General features: G+C 45.3%; 2 protein-coding genes and 1 long non-coding RNA gene across 6 annotated transcripts; 2 read left to right on the top strand and 1 right to left on the bottom strand.

Annotated features, from left to right (window-relative positions):
- The first annotated feature begins 1,427 nt into the window (after positions 1 to 1,427).
- LOC121869390 lies at positions 1,428 to 2,469 on the top strand. The gene is made up of 2 exons (XR_006089539.1): positions 1,428 to 1,476; positions 1,992 to 2,469. It is a non-coding gene; the product is annotated as an uncharacterized LOC121869390 (long non-coding RNA).
- Positions 2,470 to 5,839: 3,370 nt separating this feature from the next.
- Positions 5,840 to 15,391, top strand: LOC121869395 (protein 60A-like). Of its 3 annotated transcripts, none has more exons than XR_006089540.1 (6): positions 5,840 to 6,979; positions 10,722 to 10,890; positions 13,022 to 13,161; positions 13,455 to 13,637; positions 13,988 to 14,429; positions 14,490 to 15,391. XR_006089540.1 is itself a non-coding variant. In XM_042370746.1 (6 exons), the coding sequence occupies exons 1-5, from the start codon at positions 6,589 to 6,591 to the stop codon at positions 14,344 to 14,346; spliced, it is 1,242 nt and encodes a 413-aa protein (XP_042226680.1). In that variant the 5' UTR covers positions 5,840 to 6,588; the 3' UTR covers positions 14,347 to 14,378; positions 14,439 to 15,391. The 3 variants fall into 3 exon arrangements, 2 of the variants coding, with proteins under 2 accessions (XP_042226680.1, XP_042226679.1); XM_042370746.1 differs by having other exon boundaries at positions 13,988 to 14,378; positions 14,439 to 15,391; XM_042370745.1 differs by having other exon boundaries at positions 13,988 to 15,391.
- Positions 15,392 to 16,378: 987 nt separating this feature from the next.
- Positions 16,379 to 22,337, bottom strand: LOC121869394 (mannose-binding protein C-like). 2 transcript variants are annotated; one of them, XM_042370744.1, is made up of 5 exons: positions 22,231 to 22,337; positions 19,699 to 19,848; positions 17,766 to 17,887; positions 17,178 to 17,280; positions 16,379 to 16,996 (listed from the first exon to the last, which is right to left on the bottom strand). In XM_042370744.1, exons 2-5 carry the CDS (start codon positions 19,709 to 19,711, stop codon positions 16,842 to 16,844), a joined length of 393 nt encoding a protein of 130 aa, XP_042226678.1. In that variant the 5' UTR covers positions 19,712 to 19,848; positions 22,231 to 22,337; the 3' UTR covers positions 16,379 to 16,841. The 2 variants fall into 2 exon arrangements, with proteins under 2 accessions (XP_042226678.1, XP_042226676.1); XM_042370742.1 differs by lacking the exons at positions 19,699 to 19,848; positions 22,231 to 22,337 and having other exon boundaries at positions 17,766 to 17,919.
- Positions 22,338 to 22,762: the final 425 nt, after the last annotated feature.

The raw sequence follows: 22,762 nt of genomic DNA, 5'->3' as shown, positions 1-22,762 counted from the left end.
CTCCCTCCCTCATCTTCCTCCTAAAGTAGTTTCCTCATCACCTCCCTAGGTAGCTCCTCATCTTCCTCCCAAGTAGCTCCTCCCCATCTTCCTCCCTAAGCAGTTCTTCCCCATCTTCCTCCCCAGGTAGCTCCTCCCCATCTTCCTCCCTAAGTAGTTCCTCCCCATCTTCCTCCCAGGCAGTTCCTCCCCATCTTCCTCCCTAGGTAACTCCTCATCTTCCTCCCTGAGGTAGCTCCTCCCATCTTCTCTCCTAAGTAGTTCCTCCCCATCTTCCTCCCAGGCAGTTCTTCCCCATCTTCCTCCCTAGGTAGCTCCTCATCTCTCCTCCCTAAGTAGTTCCTCCCATCTTCCTCCCGTAGTTCCTCCTTCTTCAGCAGTTCTTCCCATCTTCCTCCCTAGGCAGTTCCTCCCCATCTTCTCTCCTGAGCAGTTCTCCCTATCTTCCTCCCTAAGTAGTTCTCCCTCTTCCTCCCTAAGCCCCCTTCTTCCTCCTAGTAAGTCCTCCCCATCTTCCTCCCAGCAGTTCTTCCCCATCTTCCTCCCTAGGTAGCTCCTCATCTTCCTCCCTAAGTAGTTCCTCCCTATCTTCCTCCCCAAGTAGTTCCTCCTCCTTCTTCCTCCCCATAAGTAGTTCTTTCTCCCATCTTCCTCCCTAGGTAGCTCCTCCCATCTTCCTCCAAGTAGTTCCTCCCCATCTTCCCTCCCTATCCTCCCCTTCTTCTCCCCTAAGTAGTTCCTCCCCATCTTCCTCCTAAATAGCCTTCCCCATCTTCCTCCTAGGCAGTTCCTCCCCATCTTCACTCCCTAAGTTCCCCCATCTTCCTCTCCCCTAGGTAGTTCCTCCCATCTTCCTCCCTAGGTAGCTCCTCCCCATCTTCCTCTCTAGTAGTTCCTCCCCATCTTCCTCCCCTAAGCAGTTCTTCCCCATCTTCTCCTCCCTAAGTGTCCTCCCCATCCTCCTCCCTAAATTTCCTCCCCATCTTCCTCCTTAAGTAGTTCCTCCCCATCATCGTCCTCCCTAAACAGTTCCTCCCCATTTTTCCTCCCTAAGTAGTTCCTCCCCATCTTCCTCTATGAGTCCCTCCCTCATCTTCCTCCTCCCAAGTAGTTCCTCCCCATCCTCCTCCCTAAGTAGTTCCTCCCCATCTTCCTCCCATAAAGTAGTTCCTCCTCCCTAAGTAGTTCCTCCCCATCTTCCTCCCAGGTAGTAATTCCTCCCTAAATAGTTCCTCCCCATCTTCCTCCCCAGGTAGTTCCTCGCCATCTTTCCCTAAGTAGTTCCTCCCCATCTTCCTCTGTAAGTAGTTCCTCCCCATCCTCCTCCCTAGTAGTTCCTCCCCCATCTTCCCTCCCCTAAGTGTTCTCCTCATCTTCTTCCTTCCCAGATAGTTCCTCCCCTCCCCATCTTCCTCCCTAGTGGATTTCCTCCCCATCTTCCTCCCTAAGTAGTTCCTCCCCATCTTCCTCCCTAAAGTAGTTCCTCCACATCTTCCTCCCTAAGTAGTTCCTCCCATCTTCCTTCCCCACGTAGCTCCTCCCCAAGTAGTTCCTCCCCCCTCTTCCTCCTAAGTAGTTCCTCCCCATCTTCCTCCTCCCTAGGTTTTCCTCCCCATCTTCCTCTAAGTAGTTCCTCCTCATCTTCCTCCCTAGGTAGTTCCTGCTCTTCTTCCTCCCTTGTAGTTCCTCCCCATCTTCCTCCCAAAGTAGTTCTCGCTATCTTCTCCTTAGTGATTCCCTCTTCCTCCCTAAGTAGTTCCTCCATCTTCCTCCCTAAGTTCCTCCCATCTTCACTCCTAAGTAGTTTCCTCCCCATCTTCACTCCCTAAGTAGTTCCTTCCCCATCTTCCTCCCTAAGTAATTCCTCCCCATCTTCCCCTAAGTAGTTCCTCCCCCCTAAGTAGTTTCTTCCCAGATAGTTCCTCCCCATCTTCCTCCCCTAAGTAGTTCCTCCCATCTTTTTTCCCCAAGTAGTAGTTTCCTCCCTAAAGTAGTTCCTCCCCATCTTTCTTCCCAGATAGTTCCTCCCTAAGTAGTTCCTTCCCATCTTCCTCCCTAAGTAGTTCCTCCCCATCTTTCTTCCCAGATAGTTCCTCCCTAAGTAGTTCCTCCCCATCTTCTTCCCTAAGTAGTTCCTCCCCATCTTTCTTCCCAGATAGTTCCTCCCTAAGTAGTTCCTCCCCAGGTAGTTCCTTCACCTTTCCCCCTCCTCTGTCCTTCCAATTCTCCTGTGGTGGTCCCCTTTCCTCTAATGGGTCAACTTCCTCCTCCTTCTTCTTGGAGATTTTAAATTCCTCGGGATAAAATTACGTCTAGTCATGATTCACCATCGTGTCAAGGGAGAGTCATGATTCACCATCGTGTCAAGGGAGAGTCATGATTCACCATAGTGTCAAGGGAGAGTCATGATTCACCATAGTGTCAAGGGAGAGTCATGATTCACCATAGTGTCAAGGGAGAGTCATGATTCACCATAGTGTCAAGGGAGAGTCATGATTCACCACTTAGTGTCAAGGAGAGTCATGATTCACCATAGTGTCAAGGGAAGTCATGATTCACATAGTGTCAAGGAGAGTCATGATTCTTTATCGTATCGAGAGAGTCATGATTACCATCGTGTCGAGGAAGTCATGATTCCTGCAATGTCAAGTTCTATCGATTATGATTCACCATCGTGTCAAGGGAGAGTCACGATTCACCATCGTGTCAAGGGAGAGTCATGATTCACCATAGTGTCAAGGGAGAGTCATGAGTTACCATAGTGTCAAGGGAGAGTCATGATTCACCATCGTGTCAAGGGAGAGTCATGATTCACCATCGTGTCAAGGGAGAGTCATGATTCACCATCGTGTCAAGGGAGAGTCATGGTGCTGAACATTGGTCTGATTTACCTACTGAACGGAGACACTCTTGAATTAAGGCAACAAGGGACTCACGGATTGACTCACCCACCGAATGAGAGTCAATCAGTGAGTTGGTCAAGTCACTAACTCGGCAAAGAAAATTATTACGAAAATATTTTCTGTTTGTATTACCAAGTATTGTATAACTGTTGAGTCACATGAAGATTAGACACCCGTGAAGATTAAAAAATAAATAAATAACATGTCACTATATATATTATAAGAACCCATTTCTGAGTGACACAAATAAAAGATCAACTCCTCTTGGTAAGCTGTGACTATACCCTCTCGACAGGCTGTGGTCTGGGTCAAATTTGGTAATCCATTGTATGTTTTAGAAATTATTTTATCTAACCTAATTAATAAATGATAAAGAATCCTCACACAGTACAGGTAACATGGCATTGTGGAGGGTACTAGCATAATGGTCTATTGTCTGAGTGAATGATGAAGAACAATATCCCAATGATAACTTGAGGTGTCACCGAAAACTGTTCTCTTCGTCCCCTCATAGTAAGCTCCAAGGTATGACAGGCGACAAACACCTGTCGGAGGTAAACACAACGACCTAATCTCCAACTACAGATTGTTATGTCACCTTAGGTTGGTATATATCTATTGTCTGTAGCTTAAAGATCTAACGTAGGGTCATGTTAAATTAAATTACTGTACTGTAATTATGTTATGCTTAGTTACTTAATGTTTGTTTTCATTAATAGTTCTTGAGTTAACTGAGGTTATTCGTATTTATCCATCGAGCAATAGTGAATAAAACAGACTGATACTAAAAACCTTATCATGAATGAAATGTCTCCTAAATTATTAGTTTTGACGAGTCTTCCCTGGTATACAATTCTCTTCAGTTACATTTTCTACGATAAAAAAGAAAATATATTAAAGAAAACTATGAAACAAATTGAAAAAAACTCGAACATATACCTTGCTAAATACACTGTCCCATTTATATACTACTGTTAAATCATTCTTCTTGTTGACCTATAATTCCAAATTCACCTTCAAATATTTCAGTAAGGTTGACTCTAGGTATTTTGTGTGCGTAATAATAATACATTCACTTTCTATCTTTTGTAAACATTAAATTGTACTTTACATATGTGATAGAACTATATTGTTGGCATCTATATTTATTCTTATTAATGTTATAATAAATGAATGCCATCAGTAGAATATTTTTGTTATGAGTTCTCGTATAATTGTTACAGTAAAGATAGATTGGAAGCACACACACACACACACACACACACACACACACACACACACACACACACACACACACACACACACACACACACGCCAGATGGCTAACATGTAAACAGTAGGCTAAGGTGGTAACACACTGTTTATTTTACCTCATACACAGCTGCCACTTGTCAGGAATCACCACTAACCCCCTCTTCCCCTCCCCTTTAACCCCCCTTCCACCCATTCCCTCTCCCATTTAACCCCCCTTCCACCCATCCCTCTTCCCTCCCACTCTCCAAGGAACCCTTAAGTAGTAATGGTAAGGAATATGTGGTGGAGATGTGTGTGTCTGAGATTGAGGTGACAGTACTGACCCTGGTTACCTGTTGAGTAATGAGCATACCTAATCCCTTCCTTCCTTCCTTCCTTCCTCTTATTCTTGCTCTCTCCCTTGCCTTTCTTCCCCTCTTTCCTTCCTCCCTTTCTCATTCTATTATTATTAGTAGGAGTAGTATCGGTTATTATTATTATTATTATTATTATTATTATTATTATTATTATTATTATGACGCAACTCGATATTATCACTTAATCAAAATATATTAGTTCATCATAATAAATTTTCTTCGATGACTCTCTCTCTCTCTCTCTCTCTCTCTCTCTCTCTCTCTCTCTCTCTCTCTCTCTCTCTCTCTCTCTCTCTCTCTCTCTCTCTCTCTCTTGACACTGAAGCAGAATTCTCAAACCTTCCTACATCAAATTCCATCTTACTTAAAGAAGAGAGAGAGAGAGAGAGAGAGAGAGAGCCACCAAATATGTCTTCAAAAGTGGACAGAGACTCGACCGTGGCTAGAAGTGTCCCTACGTTTACCAGCTGACTGTAGAAGAAAAAAACTAGATTAACAAACAACTCTTTAGGACACAGATGGACGAGAGATAGTGTAGAAGCTGGTGTGGTCTGTGAGTTTACTTGTAACTCTTTATAATTCTCCTGGCGTTGAAGTCTCTCTCTCTCTCTCTCTCTCTCTCTCTCTCTGTAATAATGTTGTTTCTCTCTCCAAGTTTCTGTTTTTATCTCTCTATCTCTCACTTGTAGGTATTTATTTCTTACTTAGAGAGAATATTATGATTATTTCTTTTTTACTTGTGTGTGTGTGTGTGTGTGTGTGTGTGTGGTTTTTTTTTTCAATGTATAAATTGTTTTGTGTATATCATCTTACACCGGCAACACAGACTAACCTGAGGGTACAGTCGGCTTGTGATGCCCAGGGTACGAGAATGTCATTATGGCAAGTTTTCCCTCATCCTCTTTCAAAGTTATTACAATACTTTTAACCATCAGACACAGTAATGTATAGTCGTTGTATTAGTCAGGTGTATGTGTGTATAGGTGTGTATGTATAGTGATGTATGAGGGACTGGGAGAAGGAGAGGAACTAATGAATGGATGAAGAATGGTGAAGGTGGGTCAGTCTAAGGTTGACAAAGATCACGAACATTTTCCAATATATTTTCGCTTGGTGTCAATTTTTTTCATCTCCTTTACTTTTGGAATGTTTGGAAAGAATATATTTAAGAGAGAATAATCCCTTTAAGTTATGGTGATTTGTGTGATTGGACTTGTTTATTTTGTGTGTGTGTGTGTGTGTGTGTGTGTGTGTGTGTGTGTGTGTGTGTATATGTCGTGGTGAGGGTAGAGTCAGGTTTAGGCATTAACAGGGAGGTTTAGTGTTAGTCGCACCTCCTCGAGTTTTCTGACGTCCAAGGATATATGCGTGTTTAAACAACCTGATCACGTCTACACACACACACACGGTCGTACACTCACAGATACATACAGTCATGACAATCAGTTCAACTAGAAGCAAGTCCAGGTAACCAGCAGTAGCACCAGCAGGACAAGAGGTAACCACATCATCTTCAGGTAACCCAGACCAGCAGGTGTGGTAGAGGCTGGCAGAGGGCGTCGTGGTCTGTGTTTGGCTGAGGTCTACCACCGAGGACGTGCCCAGTGTGTACCTACCTCTCAGCCTGCCTGCACGTCTGTCGTCATGTAGCTGCCGCATCTCACGAGTCTTCATCACCAGGAGGTATAGAATATCAGGTTGTGGCGTTGGTCCAGCCTCTAGTGCAGGGCGGTGACAACAGTGATACAGTTGTAGTCCTCATAGTGTGTGCGTCAAGCTGAGGTGACCAATACAGTACATCATTGACGAAGGGAGAAGTAACAATAGAGATTTATTTCTAGTAGATCATAACGCAAGTTTGTGACAGTGAAGGGAATAGTTACCATGTTACAGTGTCCATAACAGTGAACAGTGTCTTAGGCAGGGGAGGGGGGGGGGAAAATCGCCTTTGTAATATTTGCCAAAGTGATGTGATGAAAATAATGTAAATAGTGACGCGCAGTTACCAGTGACACGGGCATGAATCTGACCCCAAGTTTATAAGACATTGAAGGTAATATCCTGGAATATAAACAATGCGACTGATTCTACCACACCGAGGGGTACTGTGGGTGATGATGATGACGGTGTGGATGATGGTGGGCGTGTGTGAAGCAGGTGTGGGCGTGTGGATGGATGACGGTAACGGGCGGACGGTGTTAGCTGACAACTTAGGATCAGAAGAGGCGGCTGAGTTGGCCCGGGACATTCTGGACGTGTTGGACTTGCCCGCCCCACCATTAGTAAGGGAAGGGCGACACCACCACCACATTCACCTGCACCGCGCCCACGGCTCAGCACCCACCTGGCTCAAGAGTGTGTACGACACCCTGGACGAACATGGGCACGCTAACTCAGCCCATATGGACGCCACTCACCGGGAGACTGTTACTGCTGCCGACACCATCATCACCTTCGTCAGTAGAGGTGGGTAGCTCTCTCTCTCTCTCTATTTAACTAACTATCTGTCTATCTATTTATCTATCTATCTATCGCAAACATAGGATAGGCGAACGTTCGTCTGTGTTATTATTGGGTAATGGTGGAGGGAGGAAGATTTGCCAGGTGCTGTTGAGTGCTGGTGCTGGAGCTGCTTTTATGACACGGGCCCCAGTGACATTTATACAGGTAAAGTTACTTGTGATGAAACTTAACCTTCCTACATGTCTAATTAAACTCTAATTTATATTCAGACAGGTGAGTTAGAAGCATTAATTTAGGCATAAAATCCAGGTACAGGTATATCCAGGTATATTGATAGTAATATAAAGGTATTTTGACCAAGGTAGTTATACAGGTTATCTTCAGTTCTGGTTATCTTGTTATCTTTGTACAGTGTAGAGGAACCATTGATGTAAAGAATCTATTATATATCTTCTCACTGAATCTACGACTATTACTACCACTACTACTACTAATTTTTTACTGTTCATACTACTTTTTTACTACTTTTCTACTACTTCTACTAATACTTAATTTTTTTTAATTTTCTTTTATAAAATGGCCTCCAGCCTCCCCCAATAGCCATACCTTCGCCACTTATACTAATACAACTACTACGACTACTAACAGTAACAATAACCAACAACAAAATCACTTAACAACATAAATAACGTATATAATAACCACTTCAATAACAATAATAAAAATAACTAAATCTCCCTTGTATTGCAGCTCTCTTGAAGACACCTCAAGATAACTAGTCACAAACATCAAGTATATTCTCTTAAATGACTCTTTTAAACTATAGTACTCTTTTTTTTACCTGTAGATGGAGGTATAGTGAGGTATGTGATGGTTATGGTGTAGTGTTTTAGTTTAACAAATTTATTGGCAAAGCTTGTAGTACAGTTTGCCTATTCTGAGTAATTCAGTCAGGTCTTGATACAGAGGGTGGTATCACTTCTCACTGCCACGCAGGACAGAGGTTCATACACAAAGAGATGCATCATGTTCATTGACTGTACATACACATACAGTATGTAAACACACACACACATACACATACAGTATGTATACACACACACACATACACATATATATATATACATATATACATATACATATATATATACACATATACATACATACATACATACACATACACACACACACATACATACATATACGTAGGTCAAATTCATGTGGGTAATGTCACTCTTCACCGCCATACAGGACAGAGGTTCGTACACAAAGAAGGAAAGACATCATATTCATTAGCAGTATATATAGGTCAGTGGATCACATACATTAGAGTCATATTCGTGTGGTGTAGTGTGGTGTAGAGTTTGTGGTAGTAATGGTGTTATGTTTCCAGGACGCGGTTCACTGGGGAATGAAAATGTCAACATGGTAGGATTCTTGACGTCTTAGAGGGTTACCTTACAATGACGTCATTCAGGGAGAGAGAGAGAGAGAGAAACCCTCTCTCTCTCTCTCTCGCCACCACTCCCTGTATTCCTCTTAAGCTATCTGTTAGCTGACTGAATATGCTAAGTCACTCTCTGATGTGCACATATTCAGCTCAATGATGTGTACATGATGTGTTCAATTCTGTGTACATGTAGGAAATGGGTTATGTGTGAAGAATAGGAATCTTAACTTAGCCTTATCTAACCTAACCTAACCTACTGAACTCGAAGAATTTTTGTCTGGTGTGTTAATGTATTACAAAATTCCTCTCCCTTCCCTTGTGTGTCTTTCGTCTTCCTTCTCCTCCCCTTCCTCCCTCTACCTCCCATCCCTTCTCCTTCCCTCCCTTCTCCTTCGCTCCCTTCTCCCCTTCCTTCTCCTTCCCTCCCTTCTCCTTCCCTCCCTTCTCCCCTCCCTTCTCCTCCCCTTCCTTCTCCTTTCTTCTCCTTCCCTTCCTTCTCCTTCCTTCCTTCCTCCTCCTTCCTTCTCCTTCCCTTCCTTCTCCTTCCCTCTCTTTCCTCCCTTCTCCCTCTCCTTCCTCCCTTCTCCTTCCCTTCCTCCCTTCCCCTCCTTCTCCCCCCCCTTCTCCTTCCCTCCCTTCTCCCTCCCCTTTCTCCTTCCCTCCTTCTCCTCCTTCCTTCTCCTCCCTCTCTCCCTCCTCCCTTCCCTTCTCCTTCCCTCCCTTCCTCCCTTCCCTCCCTCCTTCTCCTTCGCTCCCTTCTCCTCCCCTCCTCCTTCTCTCTCCCCTTCCTTCTCCTTCCCTCCCTTCTCCTCTCCCTTTCTCCCTTCCCCTTCTCTCCTCCCTTTCTCCTTCCCTTCTTCTCCCCTTCCTTCTCCTTCCCTTCCTTCTCCTTCCCTCCCTTCTCTTCCCCTTCTCCTTCCCTCCCTTCTCCTCCCCCTCTTCTCCTTCCCTCCCTTCTCCTCCCTTCCTTCTCCTCCCTTCCTTCTCCTTCCCTTCCTTCTCCTTCCCTCCACTTCTCCTCCTTCTCCCCCCTTCCTTCCCTTCCCACCCTTCTCCTCCCCTTCCTTCTCTTCCCTTCCTTCTCCTTCCCTCCCTTCTCCTCCCCTTCTCCTTCCCTCCCTTCTCCTCCCTTCCTTCTCCTCCCCTTCCTTCTCCTTCCTTCCTTCTCCTTCCCTCCCTTCTCCTCCCCTTCTCCTCCCCTTCCTTCTCCTTCCCACCCTTCTCCTCCCCTTCCTTCTCCTTCCTTCCTTCTCCTTCCCTCCCTTCTCCTCCCCCCTTCTCCTCCCCTTCCCCCCTTCTCCTCCCCCCTTCTCCTTCCCTCCCTTCTCCTCCCCTTCCTTTCCTTCCTCTCTTCTCCTCCCCCTTCCTTCTCCTTCCCTCCCTTTCCCCTTCCCTCCCTTCCCCCTTCCTTCTCCTTCCCTCCTCTCCTCCCCTCCCTTCTCCTTCCCTCCTTCTCCTCCCCTCCCTTCTCCTTCCCTCCCTTCTCCTCCTTCCTTCTCCTTCCCCTCTCTTCTCCTCCTTCCTTCTCCTTCCCTCTCTTCTCCTCCCCTTCCTTCTCCTTCCCTCCCTTCCTTCCTCTCCTTCCATCCAAACCACAAAGATTTTATATTCAAGTCCCGAGGATGAAGAGTGAGGGTTGAGGAGGGTCAGGAGGGGTGAGAGAAAGGCTGAGGGAGGTGGAGAGGAGAGAGAGGAGGGCAGGAAGGAAGGGTTGATTTAAAGGGAGGGTGGTTAGGAGGGACGCTTTGGAGTGATCTGGGGAGGGTGGTTAAGGCAGAGAGGTTGGGGATTATGTGCGTGAGGTCAAGGGCAAACACCACGCAGGGCATCTGCTGTTTGTGTATGTTTTCTCTGTTTGTTTGGGAACTTTTAATAAGCTTTTGTGAGAGGGGTGGGGTGGGGGTGTTTAGATAACTTAAGTGTTGCTTTGTTCACAACATCTGGGACAAAGGCGAGGGAGGGAGTGAGGAAGAAAGGGAGGGAGAGAGAGGGAGGAGAGAAAGGAGAGAGAGAAGAAAGAAAGAGATAAAGAGGAGGAGGGAGAGAAGGATGGAGGTAGGATAAGGTAGAAGTTAAATTTATCATCCGAAAAAGAGATGATAGGAAGAGAGAGAGGGAGAGGTTAGTGTCTGTCTGTCTGTCTGTTTGTCTGTCTGTCTGTCAATCACCACTAAATTAAATCCCATTCTTATCCACCTCCAATCACCACAACTTCAACCACTTAATTCCCTCCCCCCCCCCTCCCTCCCTCCAGGTAAAAATATACACTAATAAGTCATTCTCTCACCTGCACAGATCCACCACACGGTAGACCTCACCACGGGGCCAACAAGAGGCTATACTTCGACGTGAGAGATGTACCTCTGGACCACTCACTGCTTGGGGCTGAGATACAGATCTATCGTTTTGAGGGCCACGATGAACCACTCAGTCTTCACGTGTATATGATTAATGATGACGAAGAGTATGTCTCTCTCTCTCTCTCTCTCTCTCTCTCTCTCTCTCTCTCTCTCTCTCTCTCTCTCTCTCTCTCTCTCTCTCTCTCTCTCTCTCTCTCTCTCTCTCTCTCTCTCTCTCTCTCTCTCTCTCTCTCTCTTTCATTGTCATGTTCGGAGTGTTGTGTATATTTATTTTTTATATTACACACACACACACACACACACACACACACACACACCCGGAATTAATACATATATCCACACCTTGTACCTATACCTGTACTCTCACCTGTAATAGGGTGTAACCGTTGCCCTCCAAAAATAAAAAAATGGTCCTACAATGCTGTTCAAAGTTTTAGTGTTGTGTATTTATCTAGGAAACACTCCGGTAAATTTTCTTGGAGATCGGTACATGTTTGAGCTAGCACCGTCGGCTTTACAAAATAACAAGGAATATTATTATCTAATGAACAAATTTAGTGGAATTTCTTTTATTAGACTTATAAGATATACTAACACCAAGCAAATGATCGATCATATCAATCTTAATACACCTAAAACAATATTATAGATCAGTACCAAATACAATAATCCCAATAATTGTGTTTCCAGGTTCAAGACCCATTTCTCTCAACTGGCGTACAATGAAAACAAGAAATACTACTACTACCACCCCGCAATGCCTGGAGTGTTTGAGGAGCGCCAGCAGCAGATGGCTGACTTCTTCCGTGAATCTCTAGCCCAACCATTTACACGTGGCGACTACAAGGAGCTGGTAGAGCTTTGTCTGCTGCTTGTAACTAAAGGATCCGAGCCAGTGAACTTCACGATGGTCTACCCCGGCGCACTTCACAAAGCAAGGTGGATGGCTAAACTGCTCTATACCCTCAAGATTGTTCTTTTGTCAGGCCAGATCAAAGAGCAGTTTCCCAAAGCCGAGGTTGTGATTAAAAGTCAAATCAGCAAGTTAGAACGGATTGTGTGTTCACAGTCGCTGTTTATGTCCCATGGTGGATTGTTTGTCCCGTTCCAGCAAGTGCGCCACTGAATGACTTGAATTTGGTCGAAACCTTGGCTGAATTTGCCCCATATGACGCCACAATAGTTGACAAAGCACGTGTGGCACTCGGTAGACACACTTGGTACCTAACTGAGGAGTTGGCCCCACTGGCTTTGTTCTCGTCCCAAGTACAAGAAAGAACAAAAGAGGAGATGAGGAAGGCCCTTCTTTGCCATGAAGGCACTGAAGTTACTAAGAGAGTGGGGCTCAATCATGGGGGCTGTGGAAAGCCATATCTTCCCCCTGTCCCAGAAAGTGGCACTGCCCTGGTGGACCTAATTGGACCTGACTCAAGCCGGTTCTTCACCATTTTAGGCATGCCCTATCAGTTTCTCCACAGTCCAGCCAGTGAATGGGCGGATCATGACGACTACCTGAACATGAAACGGGTTGTGGACAAGCTTCAGGTCGTCAATGAGGCTGCAGAGCGTGGTGTGACACTTTGCCATGACTTTCTTAATGTTGCCAGAGATGAGGAGAGCTTTCAAGAAGTCCTTCAAGTAGTTGAAAATGACAGACTCCGCGTTCCTAATCAGCCCAAACGATCTTCTGTTTCCCAACAGAAATTATGGTTTCTTGCTCTAGAGAAATAATACCTTGTGAATATATGATAAAACCCCTTAATGTACCATGAGAGAATAAGAATGATTAACTTGTTTGTGTTAGTGATAACAGCTTTTAATTAAGACAGGCAAATGATTTGTGTTAATATCCCTTATGATGGTTGTGTAATCCCATATATAGGCGCGTATGCCGTATAAGCAAAATCACTATTTTTCAAATAGCTGGAGCTCTCTCAAATATGCATGAATCTTCAAAAAAATGCACGTGGGTATTTTTTATGTCAATATGCAACACCCAAATTTGAACAGCATTGTAGGACAAAGTTGGGGCAACTGTCACACCCTAACCTGTAATCATAAATGTATTATTAGAAGTTTAGAACCTTAGGATATAATAAATTTAGAACCTGAGAATATTATAAATTTAGAACCTGAGAATTAGAATTAGATAATTAGAAATTTAGAATCTTAGGATATTTAAATTTAGAACCTTATAGAATTAGAAACATAACTAAGTTAAGTGTTGGTTATCAGGAGTGAGTCGGAGGTGGCTCGGGTGACGCTGAGGGAGCCAGGCTGGGTGAGCATTAACGTTACGGCTCCTGTACTGTCATGGCTCATCTTCCCCAACACAAACTTTGGTCTTCGTCTTGCTGTTACCTCCCTTGATCGACGTAAGTACCTCTGTCTGTCTGTTTCCTGTCTATCTGTCTCATATGTGTGTGTGTGTAGAGGTATTTATGTGTGTGAGTGGTAGGTATGTATGTGTGTATGTATGCGTGTGAATAGTATATATATATATATATATATATATATATATATATATATATATATATATATATATATATATATATATATATATATATATATATATATATATATATATACACACAGGTGTATGTGTGTATTTAATATGTAGAAAATATTACCAAGGTCAGACTTACCTTTTAGGTACTTAACCCCACAGGCCATGAGCGGCGGTTCCATGAGGTGGGAGTGTCAGGAGCCAAGGATCAGGAGGACTACAGACCCTTCATGGTAGGATTCTTCGCCCTCCCATCCTCCTCCTACAAGAAGAAAAGGATTCGTACTGCCAGGTCCGCCTCCGCCCCACCCCCACCACCCAGGAGCAGATTACGGACGTATCGAGGTGACCATGTGTGCTGGTACACACACACACACACACACACACACACACACACACACACACACACACACACACACACACACACACACACACACACACACACACACACACACACACACACAATTAATACTCCATCCTCTGACAATTTTAATTCATGTCTAATGAGAATTTTGTTTGTCCTGATTAATGTATAATTTTAATCTTATCTGAGCAAGTCATCCCTGGAAATTTTTAGAGATAAGGACAGAGAGAGAGAGAGAGAGAGAGAGAGACTGCCACACTCACCCCCACAACCTCCGCGTCATAAATTCATCTCAAAGAACTCACTCTTCTTCTCACTCTTCTCCCCACAGATATCACCGACAGGCCGATTGGGTCAGACACACTATGCAAGATGAAACACCTCCACGTCTCCTTCAGGGACTTAGGCTGGGAGAACTGGGTCATCGCTCCTGAAGGATACGACGCTAACTACTGCGAGGGTCATTGTGTATTCCCCCTGCAGGCTGAACTCAACGCCACTAACCACGCCCTCGTACAGACTCTGGTGAAGGTAATTGATGAAGTATCTGATGACCACGAGGTGCCCCCCAACGCCTGCTGTGCCCCCATAGACCTGGCCACCATCCCAGTCCTCTACTACTCGTATGAAAACAACATCGTGCTGAAGAAGTATCCCAAGATGATCGTCAAGACTTGTGGCTGTCTTTGAGGACCTAAGAAACACACGTAAACAACCAACAAGTATCGCCTGGCGTTTGATTGCCACTGAATATTGTATAAATCTACCGCCAGATCAATCAAGTATCGCCTGGCGTTTGATTGCCACTGAATATTGTATAAATCTACCGCCAGATCAATCAAGTATCGCCTGGCGTTTGATTGCCACTGAATATCTATCGTTTATCTCTGCCACCAAATCAATCAAACAAGTATTGCCTGGCGTTTGATTGCCACTGAATATTGTATAAATCTACCGCCAGATCAATCAAGTATCGCCTGGCGTTTGATTGCCACTGAATATCGTATAAATCTACTGCCAGATCAATCAATCATCGCCTGGCGTTTGATTTATCTCCTAGGACGGTATAAAATATCTCTTTAACACGAGCAATTAATAACTCTTTGCCTTCACCTCTTCGTCTGGCTATACTTACACGCCAGGCGGACACTCGCTCGCCTTTCTGCTACCATTGGAACTTGTAAATGAGAAGAACGAAACTGAACCTTGTGATTGCCTTCTCAAGTAACAACAATTAACTGGATACCATTCCTTGAGACCCTGAGAGAGAGAGAATGGGGGGAGGGGGGGGGCTTTTAATATAAACTCAACGCCTTAATATGAACCAAGTTAATTAAATCTCTCGTGTTTAATATAAGGGCCGTGAAATAACAGGATTTGGTGATATTAGTCAGGAGAGTGTCCGAATGTTTGATGTGTAATAAGGTACCGATTTTAACGCCAATATTTTGAAGGATATCTATACTTATAAACAAGGCGGTATTATTATTATTATTATTAGTAGTAGTAGTAGTAGTAGTATTTGTTTTTATTATTTTGATCCGATTTTCACAGACCAATCAGAATAGAGTATTATAAAAGACATAACTACTAGGGACCAATCACAACCTTTCATTTTTATTGCTCGGTATATTTTTGTTGTATTCTTGTATTCAGTATAATTAAGTATTTTTTAAAGTTTATGTGATACTGATTTGAGATGTATTAATGGTATGAATATAATCCACGTGTTAATGAAAGGTTTTTAATTTGCATACACCTGGGATAAATTATATATGTAAGATTAATACACACAAATACACGTACATACACAAAACGGAACATAAACATACATATAGACACTTATGTACACACAGGCACATACATAATTGCAATTTGTTTACATGCATACATACATACATACATACATACATACATACATACATACATACATACATACATACATACATACATACATACATACATACATACATACATACATACATACAAATCAACTTTTTTCTGTATGTCTGCTTCATTTCTTACTCTTATTTATTAGTTTTCAATTTTCATTTTCTTTTATTATTTACTTGTAATTATCGTAATAGTTATAGTTGTTATTATGGTTATAGACACAGGTAGAGTCACAGGTATAATCATAGGCACAGGTATAATCAGAGTCACAGGTATAATCATAGTCACAGGTATAATCATAGTCACAGTATAATCACAGGTATAATCATAGAGAGTCACATAGTAGGCAAGTCACAGTGTCACAGCATAGTCACAGGTAGACACACAGTGAGTGAGTTACGTATACTGTAGACCATAAGTTTAACCACGACTATATCACTTATTACTACCAGGACATTATTTAATTATTACTTATCCTAAAAACACACACCAACAACAACAACAATAAATATCATCAGGTCAGGTTAGGTTAATGTAGGAAAGACCTTCTGAAATATTACTTGAGGATAGCTTTTCTATTTAACCTTATTAGTGAACTTAAGTTATGTTACTTTGTATATTAACACCACTACGTTCCTCACCACCCTTCCTCACCACCCTTCCCCCCATCACCACTCTCTCTCCTCACCACCCTTCCTCACCACCTTCCCCCCATCACCACTCTCTCTCCTCACCACCCTTCCTCACCACCTTCCCCCCATCACCACTCTCTCTCCTCACCCTTCCTCACCACCTTCCCCCCATCACCACTCTCTCTCACACTCATGTTAACAGGCCTCCATAGTGCTCCATCAATACAGAGGGTACACACACACACACACACACATACACACACACACACACACACACACACACCCCCCCCTTGGAGGACCACATTACCAACACAACATCGATACATCAACAGTTAATCTCTGTAATATATAAACAGATCAATTAAGAAAGTCACACGTAAAATACAAGTGTTAATTGTATATCTCTTGAACGTAAATATTACATAAATAAGTTCAAGAGTTCAGTGAATATTATTATAGAGTGTAAACTTAAGAACTAGAATGTTGATGTACTTGTGTTGAACTTTGAACCCAGACACACAAAACATGGTGATGGTGGTGGTGGTGTGGTGGTTCATTTCTGTTGACTACGTAAGCTCATCACTCACCCCTATTCCCTTCGTCTCTCCCTCTTGATCAGAACGCACTAACACTAAGTGAGGTAAGGGCAGGTGTGGGTAGTTAGGGGGCAGGTACCTCACAAATCACATGTTGGGCGTAGGAGTTACAGTAGTAATCATCCCAATTATTATCCCTCAAGTAGATAATGAGACAGTTTTGACCAGTGGCAATAGGTGCAGCGCCGGTATTCCAGGGCAGGTACTCGACCAACTCCCCTACAGGTAAAAAACAAGAGATGGTTGTTAAGTTCTCCACTGTGGACACCTGTTGAATGTATGAATATTAATGATAAGTGTTTTCTTACAAGTGCTTGATTCTAAACATACATATTATTGTTGTCGTCATCATCATCATCATCATCATCATCATCATCATCATCATCATCATTATTATCACCTGTGTCAGGGTTGCGCCAGGTACCCTCCTCTTCAAGATCAACAGCCAGAACTCTAACCCAACCGTAATACACAGTACTCATGTGCATCACCTCCACGTCACTCTGTTGAGGAAGACGACAACTCAGGAGCACAGTGTCTTGAATAATAAAAGAACTTAACACAAAAAAAAATCCATGATAAAAGCTGTCTACTTTAATATGACACTGAACTAAGGAAGTTATATTTGATAGATTAAGGTGTTAAAAATGATTATTTCCATATCTAACTTTCTCAGATTTTTGTTTTTGATGCAACCTTTGTCGTGTACAGGATCTAGGTTCAGAAATATCACCTTCGAGTAATTAGTGTTAATGACTACTGAAATAATGACAACACATTTAAAATATTCATTACGTCATTTATGTTATCAATGTAAAATTTCCATAAAGTATACATACTTTTTTCCCCTGAATCATTACGATATAAATTTAAACATTACCTTTTTTTTCAGATAAGTTTGAGTAAAAAAATAGTCCAAATTATTACTTTATAATTATCATCTCTTGAGTGTTGCCGTTGGTGGAGGAACTATATATACTGTACCTACCTCGGGCAGTGCCATAGAGGAGTTGAGGTCCTCACATGCCTTACGTCCTGGGGTGTATAGGTAGTACGTGCTGAGTAACTTGTATGCCTTTGATCCGAAGCGTGCGAAGCCCTGAGCATAATCTGTTGATGTAGAGAGCATCAGACTGTGAAGGTGCGACACTGTTTATGGTAAATTAGATTAAAATTTTCTCTTATAGCAATTGGTCTTCTTGTTGATTCCTACCTCCCCTCCTCCTCACCTTCTCCCCCCCCAACCTCCTCCCTCCCCCTCCTCACCTCCCCTCCACCTCCCCCTCCCTCCTCCCCTCTCCTCCTCCTCACCTCCCTCACCTCCTCCTCCTCACCTCCCTCCCTCCTCACCTCCTCCCTCCCCTCCCTCCCCTCCCCCCTCCCCCCTTCCCCCTCCTCACCTCCCCCTCCTCCCCTCCTCCACCTCCCCCCTCCCTCCCTCCTCCCTCCTCCCCCTCCTCCTCCTCCCTCCCCCTCCCTCCCTCCCCCTCCCCCCTCCTCCTCCCCACCTCCTCCCTCCTCCCTCCCCCCCCCTCTCCTCCCTCCCCTCCTCCTCCTCCCCTCCCTCCCTCCTCCCCTCCTCCCTCCTCACCTCCTCCCTCCCTCCCTCCCACCTCCCCCTCCCTCCCCCCCTCCCCCTCCCCTCCCCTCCCCTCCCCTCTCCACCTCCCCCCTCCTCACCTCCCCTCCCCCCCCCTCCTCCCCTCCCCTCCCCTCCCCCCTCCCCCCTCCCCCCCTCCCTCCCTCCCTCCCACCTCCTCCCCTCCCCCTCCCTCACCTCCCCCTCCCCCCTCCTCCCCTCCCCCCTCCCCTCCCCTCCCCCTCCCCCTCCCCCCCTCCCCCTCCCCTCCTCTCCCCCCCTCCCCTCCCCTCCCCTCCCCCCCCTCCCCCTCCCCCCTCCCCCCCCTCCCCCCCCCTCCTCCCCTCCCCCTCCCCTCCCCTCCCCTCCCTCCTCCCTCCTCCCCCTCCCCCTTCCCCCCCCTCCCTCCCCCTCCCCCCCTCCTCCCTCACCTCCTCCCTCTCCTCCCTCCCCCCCTCCCCCCTCCTCCCTCCCCCCCTCCCCCCCCTCTCCCCTCCTCCCCTCCTCCCTCCTCCCCTCTCCCTCCCCCCCCCCCTCCTCCTCCCCCCCCTCCCCTCCTCCCCTCCTCCCTCCCCTCCCTCCCTCCCTCCTCCCTCCCCCCTCCCCCTCCCCCCTCCCTCTCCCCTCCTCCCTCCTCCTCCCCCACCTCCCCTCCTCCCCTCCCCCCTCCCCCTCCCTCCCTCCCTCCCCCCTCCTCCCCACCTCCTCCCCTCCTCCCCCTCCCCTCCCCCCTCCTCCCTCCTCCCCTCCTCCTCCCTCCCCCTCCTCCCCTCCCCTCCCTCCCCCTCCCCCCTCCTCACCTCCCCTCCTCCCTCACCTCCCTCCTCCTCCTCCCCTCCCCTCCCTCCCCCCTCCCACCTCCCCTCCTCACCTCCTCCCTCCCTCCCTCCCCCTCACCTCCTCCCTCCCCCCTCCTCACCTCCCCCCTCACCTCCCTCCTCACCTCCTCACCTCCCCTTCCTCCCCTCCCTCACACCTCCCTCCTCCACCTCCCTCACCTCCCCTGTCCCTCCCTTCCCTCCTCACCTCTCCCTCCTCACCTCATCACTCTTCCCCTCCCTCCTCCTCACCTCCCTCCCTCACCTCCTCACCTCCTCCCTCCCTCCCTCCCCTCACCTCCCCTCCTCACCTCCCTCCCTCACCTCCTCCACCTCCCCCCCTCACCTCCTCTCACCTCCCTCCCTCCCTCCCCTCCTCGCCTTTTCCCTCTCCTCCTACCCGATAATATAGTTTGATGGTGTTTTTTATTCTTTATTGGTGATATATTACTGACAAGCGCTTCAGAACGGTGTGGAGTCTCTGGTGATGTTTATTGACCGTCTTCTCTGGTGTATTCACTAACCTGACCAGTACATGGAGTAGCTGTGGCGTTCACTAAGTCAGGCAGGACGGTGTGTCGGTCGTGGTGCGAGATGAGACAGTGGGGTTCCTCAGGGTGGTAACAGACGCCTAAACAGTATGGGTCATTACCACACGCCATGACGCACCTCAGCTGACCCCCCAAGGTGAAGGAGTGGATTAAACACAACAGACAGGATGGAACCTTCTCTTGGATAAACAACTCCAGGCTTATATGTTTAATGGGATCTGTCAAAGCGTCTTACTTTTTGGGCCGAAGAATTAATATTGCTCAAAACCTCGGGAAAGATAATCCTAGACAGGATGATTAAGGACCTGTTGTGATTTTTTTAATATTGATAATTAATTATCTTAATAGGCCCTGCAGTATGAAAATTTGTAATTATCCTAATTACTATGAAGACAGTTAATTATCAGACTCTTAACCAAGGACGACCTTTACTGAGATTAATAGACAAATTTAGACCCATTTTTTTTAATTAATCAGGTAGTAGGTAGTAGGCAGCTACCAAACAGGGAGGTACTACCGCCTGGGAAGATATTGGAAACATAATGTGTTGTCTAATGGTAGACCCTGCTGCCATATGGCACCACCAAAATTGTGACCAAGTCCCAGGTTGCTGATCTGACTTTCTGTCTCATTTATACACAATTGCAGGTCTCAATTGTTTCTCTTACTATTGACAACACAACATATATATCGTTTCTCACTCTTGATCTTTTTTTTTCATTTCTGTATTTAGTTTTGGTTCAAAATTTTTTATTCGCTCCCCAGGCGCCGATGTGGGTCAGTTACCAGTACCCGGGTGGGCTAATCCTCATGAAAAACTATTAAAGTCTTGTCGCCTCTCCTCCTGAACCACGAACCCCGAGATTCAGACTCATGAACCTGAAGCAGTAGACTGATACATTATTCTGTCCATAAAGGTAGAGTCATCAGGTGAAATTAAAATTGTGGTGTGGAATCCAAACAAACATTCAACATTGACTAAAAATTTACTCTAACATTCATCACTATTACACCACATCATTCTCTACGTAAAACAAAAACATTCACTGGCTAAATATTGTTTAGTAAGGCTTGTGATTGGTCAAGAAGTCGTAGTCAGCTGTAATTGGCTGGGCCGTTAACTACTGTACGTCACGACCGGGATCATTTAACAGGGGGTCACTTGCCATGGGTTACTTAACAGGGGTCACTTAACAGAGGACACTTAACAGGGGTCACTTAACAGGGGTCACTTAACAGGGGTCACTTAACTAAGTACACTTAACAAAACACTTTAAGGGTCAATTAAAAGAGAACACTTACAAACACCACTTAACAAACACTACTTAACAAAGGTCACTTACCAAGGATCACCACACAAACAGCACTTCACACACCACACACACACACACACACACACACACACACACACACACACACACACAAAAACACAACACACACACACACACACACACACACACACACACACGAACACACACACACACACACACACACACACACACACACACACACACACACACACACAGACACACACACACACACACACAGTCACTGCAACACGCCCCTGTAATTTCTCTCACGCATAAGGATTAATATTTCACAATCTAATAAATTTTCTGCTTTGCTACGGCGTTTGTACTCAAGGAGGTTTAGCCATCGTACTCAACAAGGTTAAGCCATCGTACTCAAGGGGGTTATGCTATCGTACTCAAGGGGGTTAAATTATCCTACTCAAAGGGGTTAAATTATCGTACTCAAGTGGGTTAAGCCATCGTAGTCAAAGGGGTTAAATTATCGTACTCAAGGGGGTTAACCTATTGTATTCAGGGGGGTAAAGGAAAGGAGGATAAGGGTAAAGGAGCACAAAAGGGAAGGGCAAATGGTGTTAATGTAAAGGGTGTGAAGGATAAGGGGATAACACAAAACCTAACCTAACCTCACCTAACCTAACCTCACCTAACCTAAACTCACCTCACCTAACCTAACCTAACCTCACCTAACCTAACCTAACCTCACCTAACCTCACCTAACCTAACCTCACCTAACCTAACCTAACCTCACCCAACCTAACCTAACCTCACCCTAACCTAACAACCTCACCTAACCTAACAACCCCCACCCAACCTAACCTAACCCTCACCTAACCCAACTCCAACCTCACCTAACCTAACCTCACCTAACCTCACCTCACCTAACCTCACCCCAACCTCACCTAACCTCACCCCAACCTAACCTCACCTAACCTAACCTAACCTCACCTAACCTAAACTCACCTCACCTAACCTAACTCCAATCCTAACTCACCTAACCTAACCTAACCTAACCTCACCTAACCTCACCTAACTCCTCACCTCACCTCACCTAACCTAACCTAACCTAACCTCACCTAACCTAACCTCACCTAACCTCATCTCCACCTAACCTCTCACCTAACCTAATCCTACAAGTGATTTCCCTATGACTCTCGATGACTATATCTTGATGAGACAGTAATAAGAATCTCACCTGATCTTTCGCTGTGACATTCTTTGCTACATGCTGGGAGGCGGGACAAAGATTCTGCATAAACGGACGTAACACCACGCCCTCAACCACGCCCATAAGGAGGAGAGACACTGAGCAGACTTCATCACGCCTGGTGAAGAAGACTCACCTACGACTGACTCAGGTTAGATTAGAATCTTTCATCCACCTTCACTAACACGAAAAAAATTATGATAATATACTCAATCTATTTTATTTTATCACCATTTCTAGAAGGATGTAGTGTACACTTCTTCAGACTACATGATGATGTGCGTGTGATGTGATGTGTGTGATGTGGTGTGTGTGATGTGTGTGTGATTTGTAGTCTCGATGTCTTGTTGCAATACGGTATCTCTTCGATCCTTGGCAATCATATACCAATAAACTCCGAATTCTTCATTTTAACGTCATTCTTCACGGTAGGTCGTGTGTGTGTGTGTGTGTGTGGTACAGGGAGTTGAGGTATGCATACATATAGTGTTAATATACATGTATGATACAGGTATAAGTA

Source organism: Homarus americanus, unplaced genomic scaffold (assembly GCF_018991925.1).
Source record: "Homarus americanus isolate GMGI-L3 unplaced genomic scaffold, GMGI_Hamer_2.0 scaffold55843, whole genome shotgun sequence".
In the NCBI taxonomy this organism is placed as follows: domain Eukaryota; kingdom Metazoa; phylum Arthropoda; class Malacostraca; order Decapoda; family Nephropidae; genus Homarus; species Homarus americanus.
Note: the sequence above shows the minus strand (reverse complement) of the source record. Positions and strands in the feature narration are given on the sequence as shown.